The sequence below is a fragment of the Erpetoichthys calabaricus genome, chromosome 17, assembly GCF_900747795.2.
Source record: "Erpetoichthys calabaricus chromosome 17, fErpCal1.3, whole genome shotgun sequence".
Taxonomy (NCBI): Eukaryota; Metazoa; Chordata; class Cladistia; order Polypteriformes; family Polypteridae; genus Erpetoichthys; species Erpetoichthys calabaricus.
The window spans coordinates 79,502,498-79,530,200 of NC_041410.2; the positions used below are offsets into that span (position 1 = coordinate 79,502,498).

At 41.2% G+C, this 27,703-nt stretch overlaps 1 protein-coding gene across 9 annotated transcripts in view; it reads left to right on the forward strand.

Moving 5' to 3' along the window:
* Positions 1-27,703, forward strand: part of pou2f2a (POU class 2 homeobox 2a) — a 173,811-nt gene that overhangs the window by 125,881 nt on the left and 20,227 nt on the right. For 5 of the 9 annotated variants that reach the window (XM_051920889.1, XM_051920890.1, XM_051920896.1 and 2 more), the window contains exons 5-7: positions 19,991-20,113; positions 25,615-25,842; positions 27,587-27,692. In XM_051920889.1, coding sequence (XP_051776849.1) covers positions 19,991-20,113; positions 25,615-25,842; positions 27,587-27,692 — 457 coding nt within the window. Of the gene's footprint in view, positions 1-13,132; positions 13,289-19,990; positions 20,114-25,614; positions 25,843-27,586; positions 27,693-27,703 lie in introns of those variants that run through there. The other 4 variants (XM_051920892.1, XM_051920893.1, XM_051920891.1 and 1 more) reach the window with 3 other exon arrangements.

The window sequence follows — 27,703 nt, forward strand, 5'->3', positions numbered from 1 at the left end:
GTTTCCAGAAAGAAATACACACATACACAAAGGAGACCCAATTAATTACAGACAGTGATATAAAACCCAGATCCTTAAAACCACGAGACAGCAGTGACCCCAAGTAACTTAAGTTTGAACTATTAGTTTGCGAATTGTTTTTTCAAAATACTCTGTGGTACAAATTAGTTTTAGTGCCGTCAGAGTTTAAGATTAAAGGTCTAGTGAACTTGGGACTCAAATAAAGTAATTTACTGGAATACAAGTAGTGGACAACATCAGGTTAGTTTAATGTGTTATCTTGCTTAGTTGGCAAAGTTAGTAGACTGATGTACCTTCTTTACAGTTAATTTATCTACATAAATGTAGTTGGGTTACTCATTTGTCAAAAATTTTAAAAAAATTACAAAAAACCACAGGCTGGTGTTTAAGTGGATGATAAAGGGAGTGGAGCGCTGCTTAATTAAGTGATTCAGTGTACGGTTGTGCTCATAAACATATCCTTCTCTAATTTCTATTAGCATTTTGTTAATTCATTAGTATAAACATGATTATGTGTTACAAGCAAATATCTTTTCAGGCTGAAGTTCTGTGCGCACATTTGAGATGATAGCAGCCTAATCGTCAAGTCACTACATGATGCACATGTCATTTGGTGTCTGTGGTGATTTCTCCCACAGTAAATTAAGGCCTCCTCATGGTTCTTTTTTTTTTAAGGCTCTATATTTTGCATGCTTTTTTTGCAGTTAAAACGCTTTCTTTACTCGAGCTATTTTATTTTTTCTTAGCCTATATTTTTTTGTCTGTTGCTGTTTTTTATTCTTTATTTTCTTTTCTGCACCCTGGACATTTTATACTTGACACTGACTTCTTAGAGTTAACTAGGTGGAGGTAAATCCTTGCAAGTGTATATGTTACCAGACTATAGGTTGGCATTAGAACAGATTAAATTGTGTGCTGTTTGGTTAGTCTGTCTTCTTTTAGCCGCTAAATCCTTTGGTGAGTGAGAGATACATCCTGAGCATATGCTGTATAAAGTCTACTGATCATAACCATGCAGGAAACAGACGCTGAACCTGCTTAAACTGAACTTTGCTGTAGCACCTGCAACACACTTGATGGACAGAAATGTTAGCAAGTTAAAATATTGAACTATCAAATTATATATATATTTTTTAATTTTATTTATTAATTTTATTGTAATCATTCCATACAAATAGATCGATTTATCACAAAAAAAAATTGAAGACAAATCAAACCCCACCCCTGAGAAGGAGAGCTTAGCCAAAGGAGAATTGCTTAGGGCTTTTTAATAAGGCAACATTAAACAAAAGAAAGGAAGAAATATATATAGATAAATAAAAAAGGAGAAGGGAATTAAATGTGGTAATAGTTACTTCTCTTATTCTAAAATAATATTGATTAGATCCTGCCAGGTTTTAAAAAAATTCTGTACAGATCCTCTAACTGAGAATTTGATTTTTTCCAATTTCAAATAATATAAAACATCGGTTTCCCATTGACTTATCAGAGGAGAGTTAGGATTCTTCCAATTTAACAGAATAAGTCTGCGTGCCAAAAGTGTAGTGAATGCAATCACCGTTTGCTTGTCCTTCTCCACTTCAAGTCCGTCTGGAAGAACACCGAACACAGCTGTTAATGGGTTAGGAGGGATTGTGATACCAAGGCTGTCTGAAAGGCACTTAAAAATTTTGGTCCAAAATGATGTTAGTTTGGTGCAGGCCCAGAACATGTGACCCAGTGAGGCAGGAGCTTGATTGCAGCGTTCGCAGGTTGGATCTTGCCCTGGAAACATTTTGGACAGTTTTAAGCGAGACAGATGAGCTTGATATATAATTTTTAGTTGAATAATTCTATGCTTTGCGCATATGGAGCTCGAGTGAATTCTCTGCATTGCTACCTTCCACTCCTTTTCTGATATATTGATTAAAAGATCTTCTTCCCAATGTCCTCTTGGGTCTTTGAAAGGTAGGGACTCTAATAAGATTTTATATAATGCAGAAATGGTGTTTAATTCCTCGAATTTGAGCAGTATTTTTTCCAGCATGGTGGAGGGTACAAGGTGAGGAAAATCGGGCAATTTCTGTTTAACAAAATTTCTAATTTGAAGATAGTGAAAGAAATGTGTAGCTGGGAGGTTGAATTTGGAACGTAATTGTTCAAAAGATGCAAATATGTTGTCTATATAAAGATCTCGGAGCATTTTAATCCCAAAACTTTTCCAGATATTAAAAACTGGATATGTTTCCGAGTGTTGAAAGAGGTGATTCTCTTTCAGAGGTGCCACGGATAAAAGATTTTCCATCTTAAAATGCTTTCTAAGTTGGTTCCATATTCTGAGTGAGTAAAGCACAATTGGGTTATTAGTATATTTGCGATAACTTGCATTTATTAGAGCGCAGAGCAGGGAGTATAAAGAAGTACCACAGAATTTTACTTCTATTGCGAACCAAGCCTGTGTATGTTCATTTATTTGTGTCCAGGTTTTTATGGCTTGTATGTTTGCTGCCCAGTAATAAAACTGAAAATTAGGTAAAGCCATGCCACCTTCTGCCTGAGGTCTTTGTAGGGTTGCTCTTCGGATACGTGGGTGTTTTGAGTTCCAAATGAATGAGGTTATTGTTGAATTTATTTGCTTAAAAAACGATTTATTGATATATATTGGAATGTTTTGAAATAAAAAAAGAAGTTTAGGAAGGATATTCATCTTAACAATGTTAATTCTTCCGGCTAGAGTGAGATGAAGGGTTCACCATCTATGCAAGTCTTGCTTAATTTTTTTCCATACAGACGGCAAAATTTTGTTGATAAAGAGCTTTATGTTTACTTGTGATATTTACCCCTAGGTATTTAAACTGATCTGCTATGGTAAAAGGTAGGGTGTCCAATCTAATATTATATGCTTGTGAATTCACTGGAAAGAGTACACTTTTATTCAGATTAATTCTAAGACCAGATATCTTTTGAAATTCTGTGAGTGCTGTTAAAACTGCAGGCACAGTGTTTTCTGGGTCTGATATATATAAAACCATATCATCTGCATATAGAGAAATTTTCTGTTCCAGTCCTTCTCTGACAATCCCCTTTATCTGATAGGAATTTCAACAGTGAACCGCCAGTGGTTCAATGCCGATTGCAAACAGCAGTGGTGACAAGGGACATCCTTGTCTGGTACCACGTTCTAGCTTAAAGTAGTCTGAACAAATGTTATTAATACAAACTGAAGCTTCTGGATTGGTATACAGTAGTTTGATCCATGCACAAATATTCGGGCCAAACCCAAATTTCTCCAATGCATTGAAAAGGTAGTTCCATTCAATCATATCAAATGCTTTTTCTGCATCTAATGATAGTAATATCTCTGGGGTGTTTGATTTTGCTGGTGAATATATAATATTAAACAAGCGTCGGAGATTGGAAGATAGGTGTCGGCCATATAATAAATCCAGTTTGATCTTGTGATATTACCGAGGGCAGCACTTTCTCCATCCTTCTAGCTAGAATTTTTGAGAGTATCTTAACGTCATTATTCAGGAGTGAAATTGGTCTGTATGATGCACATTGTAACAAGTCCTTATTTTGTTTAGGAAAGACGGTGATTAATGCTTGTCGAAATGTTTGAGGTAGTATTTGGTTGTCTCTAGCTTCTATAAATTTTGCCAATAAGAGGGGAGCTAGCTGAGTGGAGAATTTCTTATAAAATTCTACGGGGTAACCATCAGGGCCTGCTGATTTCCCGCTTTGAAGTGACTGTATAGCATCTAGTAATTCTGTTAGCATCAGAGGTTTATCCAGTTCCTCAGCATTTAAAGCATCTATTTGTGGTGTCTGTGATGTATCCAGAAATGCATTAGATTGTGTGTTGTCTTCTTTGACCTCAGTAGAATATAAGGATTTATAATAATCTCTAAATGCGTGCATTATATTTTTATGGTCAATGATTTCTTCTCCATTCGTGTTGGTGATTACTGGTATTGCATTGTGAACTTCTTGTTTGTGAATTTGTTGAGCTAAAAGCTTATTAGCTTTCTCTCCGTGTTCACAGTAATGATGTCTTGACTTATAAATAAGTTGTTCAGTTTCTTTAGTTGTTAAGATGTTAAGTTCTGTATGCAGGGCCTGCCTTTTCCTGTGAAGAGCTTCACTTGGACGCTTGGCTTGTTCTTCATCTATTCTAGTAATTTCGCTTCTTAGCTCTGACAGTTTCTTGGTTTCTAATTTATTTCTGTGGGAAAGAAATGAAATAATCTGTCCTCTTAAGAAGGCCTTTAGAGTTTCCCAGAGGGTTCCTGCAGAAACCTCTGTGGGTGTGTTTGTCTCTAGGAAGAAGCTGATTTGTTTGGATATAAATTCTGTGCACTTCTCGTCTGCTAATAGAAGAGGGTTAAGACGCCATCTGCGAGGTGAGTGTGAGGGGCTTAATGATTTTAGCTCCAAGACTAGAGGGGCATGGTCGGAGATAACAATTGTGTCGTATTTGCACGATTTAATCGTAGGCAGGAAATTATTATCTATAAAAAAATAATCAATTCTTGAGTAGCTATGATGCACTGGTGAGTAGAACGAATATGGTCTTGAGTTTGGGTTAAGAAACCTCCAAGGGTCTGATAAGTTGTGGTCAGTTAAAAACTGTGTAATTGTCTTTGCAGTGTTAGATGTCATCCCCCCTGTCACAGGAGTCCTATCTAAGAGTGTATTTAAAACACAAATTAAAGTCCCCAGCCATTATAATTTTATGAGTGTTCACATTGGGAATGGATGCAAATATTATAAAGCACAAGCGTGCACATTATAAATGACCTGTTATTTTTTCACTGTTGCTGTTCTTCATTGGAAATGTATACCCATATGTTTTGTTCACACTAAGCTGTGAACCTGTAATCTGTTCATGAGGAAACGTGGAATTCATTCCTCTTGATACTTTTGTTTCATTGGAAAATACTAGACTATTGATGTTTTTCAGGTCTCAAAACAGGAAAAATGCTTGTCTTTATTGAACCCTATAATAAACTTTATGTGTACTGTTGGTGTGTCTCTAGTGCACTTTGCTGCTGATTACAAATAGGGCGGCATGGTGGCGCAGTGGGTAGCGCTGCTGCCTCACAATTAGGAGACCTGGGTTCGCTTCCCGGGTCCTCCCTGCGTAGAGTTTGCATGTTCTCCCCGTGTCTGTGTGGGTTTCCTCCCACAGTCCAAAGACATGCAGGTTAGGTGCATTGGTGAATCTAAATTGTGCTTAGTGTGTGTGGGCTGGCACACTGCCCGGGGTTTGTTTCCTGCCTTGCACCCTGTGTTTGCTGGGATTGGCTCCAGCAGACCCCTGTGACCCTGTAGTTAGGATATAGCATGATGGATGATTACAAATCATTTTTTAAATCGTTAAAAAGAAAGTTTTACAATCTTTCAGCTTTAAACTAGTTTCCTAGATAGATAGATAGATAGATAGATAGATAGATAGATAGATAGATAGATAGATAGATAGATAGATAGATAGATAGATAGATAGATAGATAGATAGATAGATAGATAGATAGATAGATACTTTATTAATCCCAAGGGGAAATTCACATACTCCAGCAGCAGCATACTGATACAAAAAACAATATTAAATTAAAGAGTAATAAAAATGCAGGTAAAAACAGACAATAACTTTGTATAATGTTAACGTTTATCCCCCCCCCGGGTGGAATTGAAGAGTCGCATAGTTTGAGGGAGGAACGATCTCCTCAGTCTGTCAGTGGAGCAGGACAGTGACAGCAGTCTGTTGCTGAAGCTGCTCGTCTGTCTGGAGATGATACTGTTCAGTGGATGCAGTGGATTCTGCATGCTTGACAAGAGCCTGCTCAGCGCCCGTCGCTCTGCCACGGATGTCAAGCTGTCCAGCTCCATGCCTACAATAGAGCCTGCCTTCCTCACCAGTTTTGCCCAGGCGTGAGGCGTCCTTCTTCTTTATGCTGCCTCCCTAGCACACCACGGTGTAGAAGAGGGCACTCGCCACAACCGTCTGATAGAACATCTGCAGCATCTTATTACAGATGTTGAAGGACGCCAGCCTTCTACGGAAGTATAACTGGCTCTGTCCTGTCTTGCACAGAGAATCAGTATTGGCAGTCCAGTCTAATTTATCATCCAGCTGCACTTCCAGATATTTATAGGTCTGCACTCTCTGCACACAGTCACCTCTGATGATCACGGTGTCCATGAGGGGCCTGGGCCTCCTAAAATCCACCACCAGCTCCTTGGTTTTGCTGGTGTTCAGGTGTAGGTGGTTTGAGTCGCACAATTTAACAAAGTCCTTGATGAGGTTCCTATACCCCTCCTCCTGCCCACTCCTGATGCAGCCCACGATAGCAGTGTCAGATATGCTGTGTGTAAATAAAAATCAGTGAACAGTACATGTGTTGAGTTGTAATTGCAAACTAAGTGTTCCAAAGCAGGCTGTAGAGGTGTGAGTCACAAAAAAGCAGATGTGTCCAGCAGATTAATTTCCCTACATAAAGCTGTTATTTAGTAGTGACGTTTTAAATGCCTATAGTTTAATGTGTAGAATTAAATGGAATAGCCACACCTTGTTGAAAATATACGTGTTCCTTCCCTAATTGTGTTGCAGTTGGAGCACAACCTGCAAAAAAGCACAAAATCATCAGCTTTTTGGAATTGTATCATGTTAATAACTGTTTCACTTAGATTGATGGATTCCTTCTTGAGTTATCACACACAGAAATAGATCTCTAGTCCAGTCTCTATATTCACACACACACAAACACAGACATTAGTGAGAAAGTCCATCCATCCATCCATCCATTCTCTTCCGCTTATCTGAGGTCGGGTCGCGGGGGCAGCAGCTTGAGCAGAGATGCCCAGACTTCCCTCTCCCCGGCCACTACTTCTAGCTGTTCCGGGGGAATCCCAAGGTGTTCCCAGGCCAGCCGGGAGACATAGTCCCTCCAGCGTGTCCTGGGTCTTCCCCTGGGCCTCCTCCCGGTTAGACGTGCCCAGAACACCTCACCAGGGAGACGTCCAGGAGGCATCCTGATCAGATGCCCGAGCCACCTCATCTGACTCCTCTAGATGCGGAGGAGCAGCGGCTCTACTCTGAGCCCCTCCCGGATGACTGAGATTCTCACCCTATCTTTAAGGGAGAGCCCAGACACCCTGCGGGGGAAACTCATTTCAGCCACTTGTATTCGCGATCTCGTTCTTTCGGTCACTACCCATAGCTCATGACCATAGGTGAGGGTAGGAACATAGACCGACTAGTAAATTGAGAGCTTCGCCTTGCGGCTCAGCTCCTTTTTCACCATGACAGACCGATGCAGAGCCCGCATCACTGTGGACGCCACACCGATCCGCCTGTCGATCTCATGCTCCATTCTTCCCTCACTCGTGAACAAGACCCCAAGATACTTGAACTCCTCCACGTGGGGCAGGATCTCGCTACCAACCCTGAGAGGGCACTCCACCCTTTTACGGCTGAGGACCATGGTCTCGGATTTGGAGGTGCTGATTCCCATCCCAGCCGCTTCACACTCAGCTGCGAACCGATCCAGAGAGAGCTGAAGATCACGGCCTGATGAAGCAAACAGGACAACATCATCTGCAAAAAGCAGTGACCCAGTCCTGAGTCCACCAAACCGGACCCCCTCAACGCCCTGGCTGCCCCTAGAAATTCTGTCCATTAAAGTTATGAACAGAATCGGTGACAAAGGGCAGCCCTGGCGGAGTCCAACTCTCACTGGAAACGGGTTCGACTTACTGCCGGCAATGCGGACCAAGCTCTGGCACCGATTGTACAGGGACCGAACCGCCCTTTTCAGGGGGTCCGGTACTCCATACTCCCGGAGCACCCCCCACAGGATTCCCCGAGGGACACGGTCGAACGCCTTTTCCAAGTCCACAAAACACATGTAGACTGGTTGAGCAAACTCCCATGCACCCTCCAGGACCCTGCTAAGGGTGTAGAGCTGGTCCACTGTTCCGCGACCAGGACGAAAACCACACTGTTCCTCCTGAATCCGAGGCTCGACTATCCGACGGACCCTCCTTTCCAGAACCCCCGAATAGACTTTTCCAGGGAGGCTGAGGAGTGTGATCCCTCTGTAGTTGGAACACACCCTCCGGTTCTCCTTCTTAAAGAGGGGGACCACCACCCCAGTCTGCCAATCCAGAGGCACTGTCCCTGATGTCCATGCGATGTTGCAGAGATGTGTCAACCAAGACAGCCCTACAACATCCAGAGCCTTGAGGAACTCCAGGCATTTCTCATACACCCCCGGGGCCTTGCCACCAAGGAGTTTTTTGACCACCTCGGTGACCTCAGTCCCAGAGATGGGGGAGCCCACCTCTGAGTCCCCAGGCTCTGCTTCCTCATTGGAAGGCATGTTAGTGGGATTGAGGAGGTCTTCGAAGTACTCCCCCCATCGACCCACAATGTCCCAAGTCGAGGTCAGCAGTGCACCATCCCCACCATATACAGTGTTGACACTGCACTGCTTCCCCTTCCTGAGACGCCAGACGGTGGACCAGAATCTCCTCGAAGCCGTCCGAAAGTCGTTCTCCATGGCCTCCCCGAACTCCTCCCATGCCCGAGTTTTTGCCTCAGCAACCACCAAAGCCACATTCCGCTTGGCCTGCCGGTACCTATCAGCTGCCTCCAGAGTCCCACAGGACAAAAGGGACCGGTAGGACTCCTTCTTCAGCTTGACGGCATCCCTCACCGCCAGTGTCCACCAATGGGTTCGGGAATTGCCGCCATGACAGGCACCGACCACCTTATGGCCACAGCTCTGGTCAGCCGCCTCAACAATAGAGGCACGGAACATGGCCCATTCGGACTCAATGTCCCCCACCTCCCTCGGGATGTGGTCGTAGTTCTGCCGGAGGTGGGAGTTGAAGCTACTTCTGACAAGGGGCTCTGCCAGATGTTCCCAGCAGACCCTCACAACACGTTTGGGCCTACCAGACCTGACTGGCATCTTCCCCCACCATCGAAGCCAACTCACCACCAGGTGATGATTAGTTGACAGCTCCGCCCCTCTCTTCACCCGTGTGTCCAAGACATGTGGCCACAAGTCCGATGACACGACCACAAAGTCGATCACCGAACTGAGGCCTAGGGTGTCCTGGTGCCAAGTGCACATATGAACACCCCTATGCTTGAACATGGTGTTCGTTATGGACAATCCGTGACGAGCACAGAAGTCCAATAACAAAACACCGCTCGGGTTCAGATCAGGGGGGCCATTCCTCCCAATCACGCCCTTCCAGGTCTCACTGTCATTGCCCACGTGAGCATTGAAGTCTCCCAGCAGTACGAGGGAGTCCCCAGAAGGTGTGCCCTCTAGCACCCCCTCCAGGGACTCTAAAAAGGGTGGGTACTCCGAACTGCCCGAAGGCGGAGGGAGGCTACCCTCTCGTCCACCGGGGTAAACCCCAATGAACAGGCTTCAAGTCGGGGGGCAATAAGTATACCCACACCCGCTCGGCGCCTCTCACCAGGGTCACTTCCAGAGTGGTAGAGAGTCCAGTCCCTCTCAAGGAGATTGGTTCCAGAGTCCAAGCTGTGCGTCGAGGTGAGCCCGACTATATCTAGCCGGAACCTCTCAACCTCGCGCACTAGCTCAGGCTCCTTCCCCTTCAGAGATGTGACATTCCACGTCCCAAGAGCCAGCTTCTGTAGCCGAGGATCGGACCGCCAAGGTCCCTGTCTTCGGCCACCACCCAACTCACACTGCACCCGACTTCCTTGGCCCCTCTCATAGGTGGTGAGCCCATGGGAAGGGGGACCCACGTTGCCTCTTCGGGCTGTGCCCGGCTGAGCCCCATGGGTGCAAGCCCGGCCACCAGGCGTTCGCCATCGAGCCCCATCTCCAGGCCTGGCTCCAGAGGGGGGCCCCAGTGACCCGCATCCGGGCGAGGGAAAACGCCGTCCAAAGTTTTCATTCATCATAGAAGGTTTGTTTAGTGAGAAAGTCATCAAACTATTTTCAAGAATGCCTACAATGTGTAAGTCCTTTTTTCACTTTGAATTTAGAATTGTAACTGCATCACAACACATTCCCTGTAAATATCTACAATATATGTGGGCAAAATTTAAAACAAAACCCCTTTTTCCTTTTCCAGTACTCATAAAGAACCATAACTTGCAGTTTTACATGAAACATTATTATTTTAAGTAGCATTTAACACTGCATATTTTTATGGAGAGAGCATATAAGTTAATAATATGTCAGTCACTCCATTAAAGCTCCATTATGTTAAAGATCACAATAGGTGAAAGTTAATTCAACATTAAAAAACAATGACGTAAACCGTGTTTCAGTGGTTGTGGCACACATTACGAATGATCAGCAGCTGACATTTTGTATATCCTGCACATTTTTTCCTTTTGCCAGGGGCATGCTTATACAAATCTCCTCTTATGTTGATCAAAATATAAGCCATTGTCTACCCGCATGCGAGAGAACTATATAAAATAGCGTTTAGCAGATTGCTGTATAACAGCAGTGGGCTTTCATTTTGTTTAATGCATGCATTCATTCCAAGCTGCAACCTGCACTCACACTGTTTCCTCATATCTGTCTGAGACCAGATGAAACTCTTTTTAAAAAGCCCATGGAAATAGTAACAGTATTGTTTTTCTTTGTCACTCACACTTTTTTAATTCTTCTTGAAATCATGCTGTTAATGCCACCAAATAAAATTTATTTCCTACCCATTCTGCCTCCAACAGTTTATTTTCCTTTTCTCTCTATTGCCATTCATGGGGAACTAATCACATGAAAATGTCTGTCCTGGTGGTATACGGTACCTTTTTTATGTTACATCTCTGCCTCTTGGGAAGATATATGTTATTATTCCGTAACATATTGTATTTTAAAATTCACTGGCATACACAATTTAACAATTGCCTTTCATCTTTTCATATAATCAGATTCAAGGTCTTGTTCAAGTACATTTTCATAAATGAAGCCAACAGTGTATATTGAGAAGAAGTATCGTACCTCTGAAACAATATTGCACAGAGTGTGTTTCAAGAGGTTGTGCAATTTTCATCCATCCATTCTGTTCTGAATCAATCCGTATTTTATTTATTTTTTATTTTACAAAGAATAGTATGGCCTAGAGGTTAAGATTTCAGATTATAAACTAAAAGATTCTACGTCACTTAATCTAGGAGTGCTACTAGTGTGGAATTACATGAAGAGCATAATAAAGATTTGGATCACCCTTTTCCCTCAAAACAGTTTCAATCTTTCTTGAAATGCTGTTATTATACAAGTTATAAACCATGAGTAATGAGATTTTGTATCATTCTTCAAAAAGAGAAGCCTTCAGTTCTTTGAGGGATGAAGGAAGTCATCATTGGACCTATTTACTTCTACGAGATGGCTTCCCATACTCTTAAATATCTACAGTACCATTGTGTTTTAACCTTTGGCTATAGACATTGTTTGTTGAAGACGTCCTTTGTTATTCTCCAAGTTCAAACCTATCCGGATGTAGGAAGCACCGTGAAATACGGCTCATCGGGTCATGCAATTAAGGGTCCAAGTTTTGTGCTCCTCTTCCAGGTTGTGTTTCTTTTATTGATGATTTTTGAATATAAGCAGTTTCCAGATTTCTTGTTGAGACTGAAGCAGCAACTACACAGTGAAGTGTCTATCTAGTGCTGTCAAGTAAGCTTCGACTTGTGCCCACTGTTTCTTTTTGCCAATGTAGTTTGCACTCCTTTGGCATATGCAGCCACATTTTTGACACTGATCACCTTGATATTTGAAATAATTGAACATTTTTTGTGATTGACGTACCTGCAGTTCAGAGACAGACTAGTCCTCTCTGGAACTCTTGATAGTTGCCACATATTGCTTTGAACTCTCACGTATCGGAATTCTAATCGCCTGGCCTCTTTTATATTTGACGCATACTTCTAACTGGCATCAATTTAATAATAATTCACCTTTGATGCTGCATTTGTTATTGTGATTTAATTCACCATATTGTGAGTTTATAAATTTTAAGGCATTTTTATATACAGTACAAACTTAAAGGCACTATGTTAAGAATTAACACTGTCAAAATATAATTTACAGAGTGAATCACATTTTGCTACAAAAGGAATGTTCTTTTTGTTTACAGTGCACTGCCCTAATGGAAAGACCGATTAAACAGATGGAGATCAATGAAGTATAACAGAATTAATATAAGGTTATCCTTGTCTTTGTTAAATGATTGTATTCTTCATCGAGATTTAAATGTAAGCTCTAAAGGAGTGTCACATAGAGACATCAGAAAAGAGATACAGTGCCTATTTTTATGGAGAGACCGCAGAAGTTAATACTGTAGCATGTCAAGAAAGCAGCACCAGGGAGATCCGCATTTGATCAGAGTAGGGCAGTAGAATATAAAATTATTGAGGAGGGCTTTGGAAACCCTTGCACAGTATGAACTACATATATGATCATTCTGTTAACAACAAGATCATTTTCAACCATTACATTCAGAAAGAGGAAAAGATTCATTCTTACGGGTTATATTAGTGGAGTATAGGTTTTCTGGGTCGTGGATGGTTCTTGTTACAAAGGGTGGTCCCATTGGGAGTGACTCTAGAGCCATTACTGCTTTCTGTCCCCAGGCAACAGTGACAAGTGTTCATGCCTTTGTATTTCCAAGAACCATTCTGTGGATAGAATCCAAATAAGTGATTGTTAGATAAGTTGATGAGAGCACCTCTCCTGTGTGCAGGTAGGAACTTTGTAAGAAGAGGAAGGCAATCCACTCCATATTTAGTGAGAAAGGTTTCTAATAGCACAAGGTTATGTTTTTCTTTTCTTGATCATTGATTTAAAAATTAAGAAAATTTATTGTGGTTTAAGTGCCTAACATATATGCTATTAGCAAAGAAAAGATTACACTGACAGCTTTCTGGCAATCCCACCTGAGAAGGAAAGTCGACACCAATACCGTACACCACACCCACCCTTTACTGTGCTGCCTCGGCATGATGAGGAGTCATTGGTAGCCTCGGGGCCTGGCCACACCAGCGATGTCACTCTGATTTGCATACAGCACGATCGTATGCAAATCATCTGGTTTCCCTTACAGAGTCAGATTCTTCATTCCAAAGTCCAGCACAAGCAAGCCGGTTGCCAGGCTGAAAAGAACGATTCTTGTCTTCCTTCCTCCATCAATAGCTATGATATCAACAGAGTGCCCAAAGACTTTTCCAAGGCTGGACTATAAGAAGAGCTCTTCTACCTACCACACAGGACTACTGGACTTGCGTATGGTACAGATTACTTTCAACCTTAAAAATATTTACTAAGGTCTTTGCTTGTCACTTGATAGGTAGTAACACTTTGGCATATGTGTCATTTTTCTAAATGCAAGACAAATTTAAGAAGATATGGAATTAGTTGTCAAGGAGACTCTGCCAACCAAACAGTAGGACAGCTGGAATTCTGAGCTATCCAACTATTAGGCAGCTGGTGTTCAACATCATTGCATTTTCTCATCAAATCACAAATGAATATTTAGTGCAGAAATGTCCAGGCTGTTAGTGAAATAATGCATTTTAAGCAGTATAAATCACGTAAGGCTCACAGTACTGTAAATTTATAGCCACGTTAAAGTGACAAAATGAAGCTTAATAGAGAATTAAAGCCTGCTGTAGGTTTCATAGCAGGAGTATGATGTGTGTTTTAATGGTGTGTATTTTGGTTTCAAAATAAGTGACACAGGGCGGCATGGTGGCGCAGCGGGTAGCACTCCTGCCTCACAGTTAGGAGACCCGGGTTCGCTACTCGGGTCCTCCCTGCGTGGAGTTTGCACGTTCTCCCCATGTCTGCGTGGGTTTCCACCCACAGTCCAAAGACATGCAGGTTAGATCCTAAATTATCCCTAGTGTGTGCTTGGTGTGTGGGTGTGGGTGTGCCCTGCCCAGGGTTTGTATTCTGCCTTGTGCCCTGTGTTAGCTGGGATTGGCCCCAGCAGACCCCCGTGACCCTGTAGTTAGGATATAGCGGGTTGGATAATGGATGGATGAATAAGTGACACAGACCCGCAAGAAAATGCTTTACTGTCAGCAGTGAGCCTCCTTGTATTCTGCTAGAAGTAAAAAAGAGAAAGTCAGACGTTTTGTTCTTATTTTCTATAATAAAAAGAAGCGTGACTGCCCCCTGTGGCATATTTCTCAATTAAACCCACACAACACACTTTCGCGGCCAGACATACACATTTGAATATCAACATCCTTTATATCGTTGTCTCCTATCTACACTTTTATCATTAAACATGTACAACATGTGACCCACACTTCCTTATTTAAAGATCACTACCTAAAAATGAGTGTACTATGATAGAGCTTCTTTATTGGAATGGCTAAAGCAGTGTGGTAGGACTGATGAGGTTTGGAAAAAGATGTGATTATATTTTTATACAGCATAAATACGTATATTTTTATCTGTATAAACATTGAAGCTATTCTTGAAGGCCAGTATACAAGACTAAACTGTTGAATAAAAATTAGCATCCAGTCCATGTTCTGAGTGAACGTCAGAAAATAGACATAAGGTAATGCATTCATGAGTACACTATACCCACTACAGTGTCACGAGGAACTAAATCCTTTCCCAGACAAAATCTAAATCTGCATGGGATGTGATACACTTGCATGTTCCTTTACGCTTGCACCGAGTATGAAAGCCTAAATAGATAGGCTAGAACATGCAAACTCCACAGAGAGATTACCTTGTTTAAAAGCAAAAATGAGACGCAAGTAATGTGGGACAGCAATGCCACTCCATATGCCAGCATGCTGCCTCAGAAATAAGCAAATTATTAGTCGCATTTTACACTATAAATTTTAAGCTGGATCAAAGAGAGAGAGCATAAATGCATATCAAGTGTCACTTCTCGGATGCCACAGCATTTAATTCATCTCGGATTAGCCCTGTAGAATCCCAGTGCTTGTTTGATTTCATTCACTGTACATTTTGAGATGGGATTTAGATATGAAATCACATACAGTATTTAAGTAGCCTATTGTAAAGACTTTGAGATTTATAATATGCTGTCTTCAATGTACTTGACTATTTAATCATAGCTGAAGCAATCCACAGAAATGTTGTTTTCAATGTCTAAAGTTTCTGCTGGGTTGGGGTGGCTGCAACATCTTGTTTGGTTTGAGTGTGCTGCCAGCCCTTAGAGTAAATTCTTTTTGTAAAAAGCTGGCTCCAAAATGGTTTGTTTTCCCTTATCTAAATTAGCTACTCATTTAAAATGTACACATAAGAATTGTTTTTAAAAATACAGTCTATGGTCTCCATTGTCCAAAATATAAACCTTCTGGCACAAGGTTTATTGTCACCACAAAGGTTTCACATATGCAACCCAGGCCATAATGTGCAGTGCATAAAAACCTCTGTGGTTGCATAGCTATGTATATTACACAGGGCAGGTGTAAACCAGTATATAGTGTACACATTCGGCACGTCTGATGAGGTAGCTTTTGACCCAGATCGAACCATATAATAAAACATACCCATTGTACTCCCAGACAAAGGTGTCAATAAGATGGCAGAGGTGAGATAAGGGAGACTGATATATCTCAACGTGCAATATACAGTGTGGATGAGGGAAGACACTGGAAGAGTCCAAACAATAATTGGGGTGCCAACAAGGTCACTCTGTTTAGTCCAATGCTGGCAAACACCAAAAATAAACACAAAATACAGGCAGTCATTGCCTTGTTAACCTTGGGTTGGCTTCTTAGTTCAATAAAGCTCAGTAGAAGTGGCCCGTCCGTCTTGAAGGGGCTTCGTCCTGCAGCAAACTCAGGTCCAAATGAGATGCCTCCTTCTGCGGATGTCCAGTTTTTATTAGGCTCCGACCAGAACAGATGGGGTCATTCCTCCTCTTTGGGTGTCTGTTAGATGATTCTGTTAGCAACAGCACCCGTTCTCCTCCCAGAGTGCTATCACATACGTCCGAAAAGCCTGGAAGGGGATCCTTTGATGCACTTGTGTGCCAACAAACATTTATTGTTTTTTTAATGTAATTTGGTTGTGGTCACCAATGTTCCCTCTAAGGAGTAGCATATAGTGAGCAAAAAACATTGTTTATGAGTGACATTTTGTTTAAGCCAAAAATTTATGAGCACCAACTCCGACGGTCGGAGTGAGCGATCGTGCGATAAGTACGAGCGACGCCGTTGCAATGAGCGATCGTGCGGGAAGTATGAGCGACGCTCTGAATTCATGTGAGCGATCGCTCACGCGCTCAGCTTAGAGGGAACATTGGTGGTCACTGAATTTGGTATTAAGAGTAGAGGAATCCTGTTGATGTTTTTAAATTCTTCCTCCCAATATTTAACTTAGGCTCATGCCTTTTTTGCTGTAAAAATTCGTAAAACTCTCCTCACCTCTTTGTGACGTGCAGTACTTTAATGGACATCATAAACTGTAGACAGGAGTACATGGGGACCACTGGACAAAAACGAATCCTTATAGCCAATTACTTCACTAGTGAAACAGTTAATGTAGTTCTTACTTTGTGTCCCAATTTTGGATTTTGGCCACCCGCATCATGAAGAGTCTCTTCAGGTTATACACACAGCTATAGGGACCTTTTTATTTGAATCTTGCAGACGCTTTAAATATTCACTTGACATAAAGAAAAACATTAGAAAAAAAAATAAACCTCTGCCTGGATGAGCTCATGTGCTACCCAGGCAGCACTCATGGATGTCCTTCCATTATAAGTTCATCCATCCATCCATTTTCCAACCCGCTGAATCCGAACACAGGGTCATGGGGGTCTGCTAGATAGATAGATAGATAGATAGATAGATAGATAGATAGATAGATAGATAGATAGATAGATAGATAGATAGATAGATACTTTATTAATCCCAATGGGAAATTCACATTCTCCAGCAGCAGCATACTGATACAATAAATAATATTAAATTATAGAATGATAATAATGCAGGTGAAAAACAGACAATAACTTTGTATAATGTTAAATGTTAACGTTTACCCCCAAAGATGGAATTAAAGAGTCGCATAGTTTGGTGGAGGAACGATCTCCTCAATCTGTCAGTGGAGCAGGACGGTGACAGCAGTCTGTCGCTGAAGCTGCTCTTCTGTCTGGAGATGATACTATTAAGTGGATGCAGTGGATTCTCCATAATTGATAGGAGCCTGCTGAGCGCCCTTCGCTCTGCCACAGATGTTAAACTGTCCAGCTCCATGCCAACAATAGAGCTTGCCTTCTTCACCAGTTTGTCCAGACGTGAGGCGTCTTTCCTCTTAATGTTGCCTCCCCAGCACACCACTACGTAGAAGAGGTCGCTCGCCACAACTGTCTGATAGAACATCTGCAGCATCTTATTGCAGATGTTGAAGGAAGCCAGCCTTTTAAGGAAGTATAGTCGGCTCTGTCCTTTCTTACACAATCCCAGCCAACACAGGGCGCAAGGCAGGGAACCAATCCTGGGCAGGGCGCCAACCCACCGCAGGACACACACCCACCCACACCAAGGCCAATTTAGAATCGCCAATCGACCTCACCTGCATGTCTTTGTACTGTGGGAGGAAACCCACGCAGACACAGTGAGAACATGCAAACTCCACGCAGGGAGGACCCGGAAAGTGAACTCAGGTCTCCTTACTGTGAGGCAGCAGCGCTACCACTGTGCCACCGTGCCGCCCCATTATAAGTTCAGTTTCACTAAATTTGCCCGTCATTAACCAAAAGGTAATAGGACACGAAATGTCAGTCATTAAAAGCATGACAGTGTTTGTTAGTAATACCTCATAAAATAATGTGCTAAACAAAAGTGAAGATAAGTAGCAGTAACGCAAACATCATGTCAAAGTATGTGTTTAAATGATTTATTTAGGAAGGCCTAGTCCCCCTTTTTTTGTGGGAAATGGTTGACAATGAGTGAAGTTACTCTGATGTTTTTTGTTTTTTTTTGCTGTACTAGAACATGAATACAGAATATCTATTCTGTACTTTGCAAGTAACCCTGTAGTTGTACTTCCTGTGCTACAAATTGGTGCTTCTGCTTCTCTTTTCATATATGTGGTTATAGAGTCTTAGTTAAAATTTGTAGTATGAAGTCGATGCAAACCCAGAAAACACATTTGGTAGAGCAGTATTCATACATTGTGGCGCAAACATCCATGCAAGGTCATCCTTTCAGTTAGGTTTCTTTTTGAAAGTTACTTTATCAAATAAGCACCATCATAAGAGCCATTTTACAAATAATTACATATTTTTATATAAAATATTTTGCAAGTGGTAGACCAGTTCTGTTTTGAGATCTTTAGTGGTTTCTCTATCAATTCAAGGAGCATTTATGGCAAACAGTGAGGATTTCATGAAATAATAGTGAGATGTAGCTAATGAAGCTGGACATTGAAATTGAGATGGAAGCAATGGAGAAGTATGTGATGTTTCTTTGAGGAAGGGAAAGAATGTTTGCAGAGTTTGAAGAAAGAAAGAAAACGCGTGTGGATGTGAGAAGTGAGCAGTGAAAGGCAGAGTTGGTTTGAAGACGACAGGTGGAGGAAGGAGAGGTGAAGGCTGAAGTGAAAGGGTTTGATGTAGATGGAAGTAAATAAATCCAGGAGTGATCTGGATTGAAGTTGTAGTAGACAATATGAAATAAAAAGTCCACAACTAAAGAAAGTGGAATTAAGGAATTGTAGACTTCCAAACAGTCTGCTGGTGTCTTTGTAATAGAGGATTAAGTGATATGACCAGGGTCACAGTGCCAAGCTATGACTGTCTCTGTGAAACTTCATTATATGCTTGGCATTTTTCTCCACCTGTAAATAAATCTTGGCCTCTTTTATGTCAGGTAGTGTTTCTTCTGTATAGATGGCATTCTTGAAACATCCCCAACCATATTTGCTTTTCTGGTACAATAATGCTTACTGTTTATCAGTCACTGGTTTGTTATTTGAAAACCTTGCAAAACTATAATAATGATTGATTTTAAAAACTGTCTGACTTGATTACATCTTGAGACATGGCCTAGTCGCAGTTTGTGGAGTAAGCACCTACTCTCCATGTCTTACTGGCCTTTTCTTAGGTACTTTAGTGCCCCTAATCACATTCCAAAAATGTGTATGGTAAGCCATTTTGCCTCTTTAAAATGTCCTGGAATCAGTAAGTGTGGTTGGGATACTTTCTGCCTTGCATCTGCTTAACTTGTAACAACAGATTGTCTTCAGGAAATGCAGCAATATATTAAATGAATTGTTAGCAAGTTTGTCAATGTGCAGTCCCTAAGCATGGCTGTTTGTTTAGGTCTGCTTTGGGTCAGTATGGACACGATTACTGATAAATAACAGTAAATAACAAAACAGAGGAACCCCGTTCATTTGAATTGCATGGCATAACAAAGTTACAGGAAGAATTTGTGAAGGAAAACCTGGAGGTGGTGGAACACCCATAGTGAACACCTTCTCAGCGAGTCAAAACTGAAAACAGAATCTCGCAGACAAAATGCTTGAAAAGTGATGTAAAGATGCAGCTCTTGAAGGTGATATACCGAATTAAGCTTCAAGTTTAAATTGCTAGGTCATGGAGACTGCAAGTTAGATTATTAATTGATCACAAACAAGTGTTCATAATTCCTGCAAATGTAAATAATTTTTGTGTTTTTTATTAACTGTAAGAAACTATAGAGGGTATATCTGTATGAAGACATCAGCATAAACTGGCATTTTTCCTTCAGGGTGTATTGTTACTCATTGCTGAGTATTTTATACTTTGGTCAGTGATACTCTCCCTGCATTCTTCACCCTCCATGGCTGTCCACAGCTTTTTAATGTGCTTCTCAGCAAAATAACTATGCATCATCTTGTAACATATAAGAAAGATCACATTTGAGGCTTGCTGTTTTTGAAAGTAATTGTCTCTGTTTCGTCTTAACGTCTTTCTTCCTAAAGTATTACCGCTTGCTTATGTGTTTCAGGTAAAAGCTGAAGACTCCAGTGAAATGTGCCAGGCGCCTCCGCCTGTTTCCACCCAGCCTCCCACCTCGCAAACACATCTTCCCCAGACACAGCTCATGCTAGCCGGCAGCCAGCTTGCTGGGGTAAGGGCTGCCACACTTCTCAGGAACATATATCAGAAACTCTTTCACTGGAGACCGTGCTTCAGATTGATTCTGAAGAAGGCACATGTTGAAACAGCTGCAGCGCCAATCTCAGTTGTTTCATTTTGAATGATTAAATGCCTGCTTGCCTAATTGCTGCTCATTTCCACTTGTTAATATATTATGGCTTATTACTGTTTGCTGTGCCCGTTCACTGACATTTTTCACTTTTCACCATGTTCCTTTGGATCCCCCTTTTCCATGTTATGTATCTCTTTGTCTCTCATTTTTCTGTAAACCTGTTTGTCTGCTATTGTTCCCTAGTGTTACCCTCTGCCCCAAACATCTCTGCTGACCATTCTGATGTTTGTCCCCTAGTTACAAAACCCATTACTTCTTGATGTTATCCTCTGCTAGTTCCAACCACTTCTGAGTAAACTGACATTATAGTCAACTCCAAAATTATTGGCATCCTTCATGAGTTAAAAATAATATATAAAAGGACAACGTGCACTTGTACAAGAGTAAGCCTTGTACCTTTATTGTCACACAGATTTTTGGAATAAAGTTTTCCTTCAGTAACACAACTTTTCATTTAAACACAGATTACAAAAATCTTGGTACCCCAAATTTCAGCATTTAGTGGAGCCTCCCCTGTAGAGAATGACAGCACTCATCCTCTTTCTGTAGTGCTTAGCAAGGCTGGAGAACACTTGTGGAGGCTCTTGGTCCACTCTTCTATGCAGAATATTTCCAACTCATTGAGATTCTTGGGTAACCTCGTGTGAACTGCTCTCTTCAGCTGAGACCACAGGTTTTCAATTGAGTTCAAGTCTGGAGGCTGAAAGGACTATATTGTAAGACCTTGACTTTGTGTTGCTGCTACCATTTCCTTATCTATTTGGATTTGTTCTTCAGGTCCCTGTCTTTTTGGAAGACCCAACCAAGGCCCAGTTTTAGCCTTATGGCAGAGGCAGTAAGGTTTTCAGCTAAAATGTTCTAGTATTCAATGAAATGGCAAAACAGCCCTAAAGCATCTAAGAGCCACCACCAGATTTTACCATGGACGTGAGTTGCTGTTCTTTGTATGCCAAACATGACTTTTCATCTAATATGTCAATGTCAATTTATTTATATAGCACATTTAAAACAACATAGTAATGCCGTGGCCAAAGTTCTTTACAATAATAGAGTAAAAGTAAAACAAAACAATTAACATAAAACATAAATAGAAATACTGCGGTGAGTTGGCACCCTGCCCGGGATTGGTTCCTGCCTTGTGCCCTGTGTTGGCTGGGATTGGCTCCAGCAGACCCTGGTGACCCTGTGTTTGGATTCAGTGGGTTGGAAAATGGATGGATGGATAAATAGAAATAAAATATATGAACATAAAATAAAATACATAAAAATAGAAGTAATGTTATATAATCACAAAGAGAAAACCATCAGTATTACTGAAGGTCACGGAATGCAAGTGAATAGAAATGAGTCTTTAATCTTGTTTAAACAGTTCAATTGTAGACGACTCCTTTATGTGATGAGGTAAAGAGTTCCACAGGCGAGGAGCAGCAGCTGCACATGCCCTGTCCCCCTTAGTTTTACACTTGGTATGAGAGACAACCAGAGACAACTAACCAGAAGATCTAAGCACTCTAGATGGCTGGTGTAAAGCACACAATTCAAATAAATAGGCAGGAGCAAGCCCATGTAAAGATTTAAAAACTAACAACAAGATTTTAAAATCAATTCGAAAACTGACAGTGTAAAGGCAGCCACTGTAAAGAAGCTAATATTGGAGAAACAGAATCAGACTTTCTTGCCCCAACCAGAAAGCAAGTGGCAGCATTCTGGACCAACTGTAATCTGCGTATCAGGAATTTGTTAATCCCAGAATACAGCGAGTTGCAGTAATCGAGGCGAGAAAAAATAAACACATGAGTAGCTATCTCAAGATCCCTAGAAGATAAAAAAGGCTTTATCTTACCTAATAGACGAAGTTGGAAAAAGAAACTCTTGACTACAGAATTAATTTATTTCTCAAAAGAGAAGTTACTATCAAAGGTAACACCAAGATTGCGGACTTGAGGTTTGGAAAAGACAGAGAAAGAGCCAAGAAATCCAAGACCAATTTGGGCTTTAGCTGATGGACCCACTATAAGCACCTCTGTTTATTTTGATTTAGATTATTAAATTATTAGCCATCCAGGATTTTAGTTCAAATAGACAGTTGTGGAGTTGATTCATTGCAGAGTTGCAGACAGGAATATAAACCTGAGTATCATCAGCATAGCAGTGAAAAGAAATGTTAAATTTCCTAAAAATCGCTCCAATAGGGTGAAGGTACATAGAGAATAAAATAGGATCCAAAATGGATCCCTGAGGAACACCACATTTAAGAGGAGCAGTAGACGAAAAAGAGGAATTTAAAGTCACTGAAAGTGTCTACCAATTAGATATGACCTGAACCAGTTAAGAGCAGCCCCTTTAAGCCCAACAAGATGTTCAAGCCGCAACAGCAATATCTCATGGTCAGTAGTGTCAAAGGCAGCAGACAGGTCGAGGAGGACAAGGACTGCAGCGCCACCTGAGTCAGTAATAAGAGAGATGTCGTTGAACACTTTCAGGAGTAATATGAGCACAACACTTGATTGCAGTTGTAACTCCAGTGTTGCTTGGCCAAGTTCAGATGCTGGGATTTGTGTCTTGGTTTCATGAAGGATTTGTTTCATGGAACTCATCCAAAAAGCTTCTGGTCATGGAGGTGGTGTCTCACTGCTGATTTTGGAACATTGAGAATTCAAGATTCCAACTAAACTTTGCAGTTCTGAAACTTTCATTTTTGGGCTCCTCTTTGCCTCTCTAAGCATCCTCAATGTATGTGGAGGTAATACACCGATGTGAACCCTTCCTAGCAAATTTTCAACAGTCTCATGCTTTTAAAAGTTCATTACTAGGCGCTGATTGTGCTTCCTTGTAATTTCCACTGAGTACCTGTTTTTTGTAGCCATTCCTCAATCTCTACCGCTCAAAAGCTTTTTTTTTCGCATTTGAATTGAGAATTGTTTTTTGATTTTACCCATATTGGTGAATGACAAAAGGATTTTACCTGTGTGGTGCCTCATATTTATACCCCAATAAAACGAAAAAGATCATAGACAACAGTAAAGTTTCTAGACACGGAAAGCAATATGAAAAGCATTTTTCGCCAAAGGCACAAATTCCTTTGCTTTTATTTATAGTGTACTTCAAGGGTGTCAATAATTTTGCCATATATGTTTTTGACAGAATAAACTATTCCGAAGATAAATCAACAATTTTGCACAAATTATTTTTATTAAATGAATAGTTGGCAAATTTTCCAGACATTTGAGGAAAATTTGAATAATTATATCTATATTATATGAATCTTTTTGCTCACTTTTCTGAGGGGTGCCGATATTTCTGGAGTTGACTGTATATTCTGCCTGTTCTTCTTTCTGCTCTGGTGGTCCCAAATCTTGATCCTGGAAAACCTCATAAACTGCATGTTTTAATTCCAAATAGAATATTAATGCTTCTTTTAATCTTGAATAGCTGTATTCATTCTTGAATTCTTTTCTCTTTTCTGCTAGGAGTTGCAAATATCAATGGGACTCAAAAAATAACCAGCTAACTTTCTTTCCCTCGGACATATATGTATTTACATAAGTATAATCGGGCGGCACGGTGGCGCAGTGGTAGCGCTGCTGCCTCGCAGTTAGGAGACCCGGGTTCGCTTCCTGGGTCCTCCCTGCGTGGACTTTGCATGTTCTCCCCGTGTCTGCGTGGGTTTCCTCCAGGCGCTCCGGTTTCCTCCCACAGTCCAAAGACATGCAGGTTAGGTGGATTGGCGATTCTAAATTGGCCCTAGTGTGTGCTTGGTGTGTGGGTGTGTTTGTGTGTGTCCTGCGGTGGGTTGACACCCTGCCCAGGATTGGTTCACTGCCTTGTGCCCTGTGTTGGCTGGGATTGGCTCCAGCAGACCCCCGTGACCCTGTGTTCGGATTCAGCGGGTTGGAAAATGGATGGATGGATGGATAAGTATAATCAATTTCAATGAAATTTTCAGAAGGATATACGGGAGAAAATAATAAGGAATGAGAAGTGCTAATCTGCTTGGGTCTACAGAACTGCTTAATGATTTACAAAGAAAAGGAAAATCTGCAATATTCGAAATTTGTGACATAGCAGAAAGAGAACAGTAATTAATCATATGATTAAACTACAAGAATTGACTTCTGGTTAAGACACTGGTTGAAATGAAAACCTGCAGCCACTGTAGGCCTGCAGAATCAACACAGAGATACTGCAGACCAACAGAAAATTTATAAAAAACAAAATGAAGCCACTCTCTGATCCCATTCAACTCCAACCCCCCGTCTCTTTGTAGTTGCTAAATTTACTAATGTGACTCTGAAGTCTCTACAGATCCTATTTAATTTAGTGTCCGCCAACTGCTGTCCCTCGTAATGTTAACTCAGCCTTCTTCAGCTTCTTCTGGCGCCAGTGACATTTCCCTCTGACATCTTTGTTTTCTACTGATGTTACCGTCTGCCCACTGTCTTCTCGCTTTGCTCCAATAATGTTTGTTTCTGCCCATTTCATTTCTTTAGACCCCACAAACATTAACCTCAGTTCTCCTGGTTTCTTATGACTCCCCTAACGTTACCTCTACCTGATCCCAGTGCTGTTTGTTTCTGCCACTTCTCATTTCCCTTGACCTCGTTGACATTACCCTCTCTGTTTTCTGTTGAGTGCACTGATGTTGACCTCTGCTCTGGCAAATCTCTCCTGACTCCACAGATTTTTACCCTCAGCGCCCCTCTCATCTGCCGTGACCTCATTGATGTTATTCTATGATCATCTTTTGACCTATTTGGCTTTACTACCTTCTTTCACTGTCTAGTATTAGCTTCACCATTTTGGTCTCCTTTCAATCATCTGATTATATCTCTTGTCTTTCCTTGTGCCTTCTACTGCTTACCAATGTGATGTTTTTGTCAGGGCTGTCACTTTTTCTTTTATATATATTTGAGTCAGTCCTTTATATTCCAGTCTGGTGGTAAGTGATGAATGTGGCACATGATCGCAGATTTCACTTACAGTTCAGTGACAAATTTGGTTAAATTCTTCCATGAAGAAGGCAATAATTGGTGCTGGACTTTGATATATTATTTTACGACTGATTGCTCCAAGTTGCTTAATGTTTGATCACTTCTTCCACTCGTCAGCTCTTCATCATTTCTCTCACCTTTCATTAGATTTCAGTTTGGTATTTGTTTTTTCTTGTTTATTTCGTTTCAGTTTTGCTGTCATCTCTCATGGCCTTGCTGTCCTGTAACTTTATTGATTCATGACGTTCTTGTGCTCTTCTCTTCTCATTCCTTGTACTGTAGTGCCTTGTTCACTGCCTGCTTCGCTTCACTTGCAGCTCACTGCTCTGATGCACCGTTTCTTCCTCTCCTTTCTTGTTCCTCTTGCAGCTCACTGCTCTGATGCCTACGCAGCAGCAGCTGTTATTGCAGCAGGCTCAAGCTCAGCTTCTTGCAGCTGCAGTGCAACAGTCAAACGCTGCTGTGGCTGCTCATGCTGCTGCAGCGTCAAGTCAACAACAGCAGCAGCAAACAGCGAACGCCAGTGAGCAACAAAATAACCCTCCCCAGGCTCCTCCCCAGCTAACCCTCTCCCAGCCAATCCAGCTTACTGCCCAGGTAAGAGACCCACCTGCGCTGCCCACCTCCTTAGTGCACTCCCTCTTCAATGTGCATCGCAGCACGGGAATTTGTTCTGCCCTTTCTCCTCATTTCCATCTCTCTCAGAGTCGGTTCAACTGGTAAGCCTTCTCATTCCACCCTTTGAAACAATGAACACAATACTCAGGGTGTTACAGCAGACATTTGAGGTATTTCGCTTACACAACAGGTTTTTAGTTTTGTTTCACAGATTTTCTTACTACATTGAATGAGAGTGTTCTTTACAATAAAACAGGCTAAGGTCCTGCCATGTGTGTATAGTGAACAGACTGTGCTTTAAGAAGTATTGCAGAAGGACTGATAAACTCCTAGAGATAAGCTGATCTGCTCTGTTGGTGTTTGTCCACCCCACACTTTCAAATCCTTCTAATTTTTCTCATTTTGTTACGACTGATCTCTTAATCAATCTATAATTTAATCAAAAAACAGAAACAATTCAGACAAAAGGTGCTATTTGTGATGTCACTCGTGAGTGGGTCAACTTAGCCCGTGGCATGCAGAGCGCAGGGAAATTTGCTATATCTCTGGAACAGAAGTGCAGTTCATAGGTGTGCACTGGCTTTTTTGTTCAGAAATCTATCATTTTTTAAGTAAATAGAGCAATGTAAGCAAAGAATAAAGTTTGTATTATTTTCATTTACACTCTTAGTTAGACCATTATGAACATGTGAGAGCAAGGGAGTCTCCGCAGTGAATGTGAATTGGCCTACGACTAACAGCAAATCTAATTATGATGGATTAGATGATACTGAGCTACATACAGAACACAGAATTAAACTATGAGTGTAATTCATATTTAGGGGGCCATCATTATCTCATAAGTGTGCTGCTGTTTGCAGATTCTATATAGTTGCTCTTTACATATGTTACTATTTTTTTGATCTAGACCAGAACAAATCCTCTGTTTCTCTTCTGCATATATGTCTGTATTGAGCATGGAGACACTTACAAGCACAGTGGTCTTAGCCAAATGTGGAAATACTGAAACAGCTAGAGACATAGTTCACGTAATAAGTGAGACAGTGAGACAAACATTTTAAAGAGACACGGCAAAAATGGTGAAGATTCAGTAAACATCACGTATAAGTGAGAGTAGTTAGAAATATTGCTAGAAATTCAAGTAGAGAGGACAAAACTTACAAATTATTACAATTCATACAAAATCCTGATGTAAACCATAAATCAAAATTTGACGGAAAAATTGCTATAAACATTATAAATTAAAGCCAAGAAAAAACAATAAACAAGGAAAATGAATGGCTCACGGTGACTAAACCCTGGTTTAATGCATGTAGATGGTTCCAGTAATGGAGCCTGTATGCCTTCAGGTGACTACATGGTAATTACAGTTTTATTTGCCTGTGAAAATTAAAGATATGGGGGTAGAAACAAAATTTTGGTGGTTATGACTATAGTTGTAATGATTAACACATCCAAGTCCGAGACATGACTAAAGCCATCCCTTATTCTGGTTGAGATGGTAATCTCCATGCTGCTCCTAGCACTATTGCCATTACTATTAAAGATATTAACAAGTTGAGTTGAGATGTTCATAATTAAAAGGTCAGCCACAATAAATGTAGCAATCACAGTGAGCCATAAAGACATGACTTGTGTAACACTGCCTTAGAGCATATGCTATGGTTGATCATTTATTAGAAAGAAATCAGGCCAATTCTGTGTATGTGTTTCTTACCTGTAGGATATCCAGCAGCTCTTGCAGCTGCAACAACTCGTTCTCGTTCCTGGACATCCTTTGCAATCTCCGGCACAGTTTCTGCTACCTTCAGCCCAGCAAGGACAACAAAGTAAGTTTTCT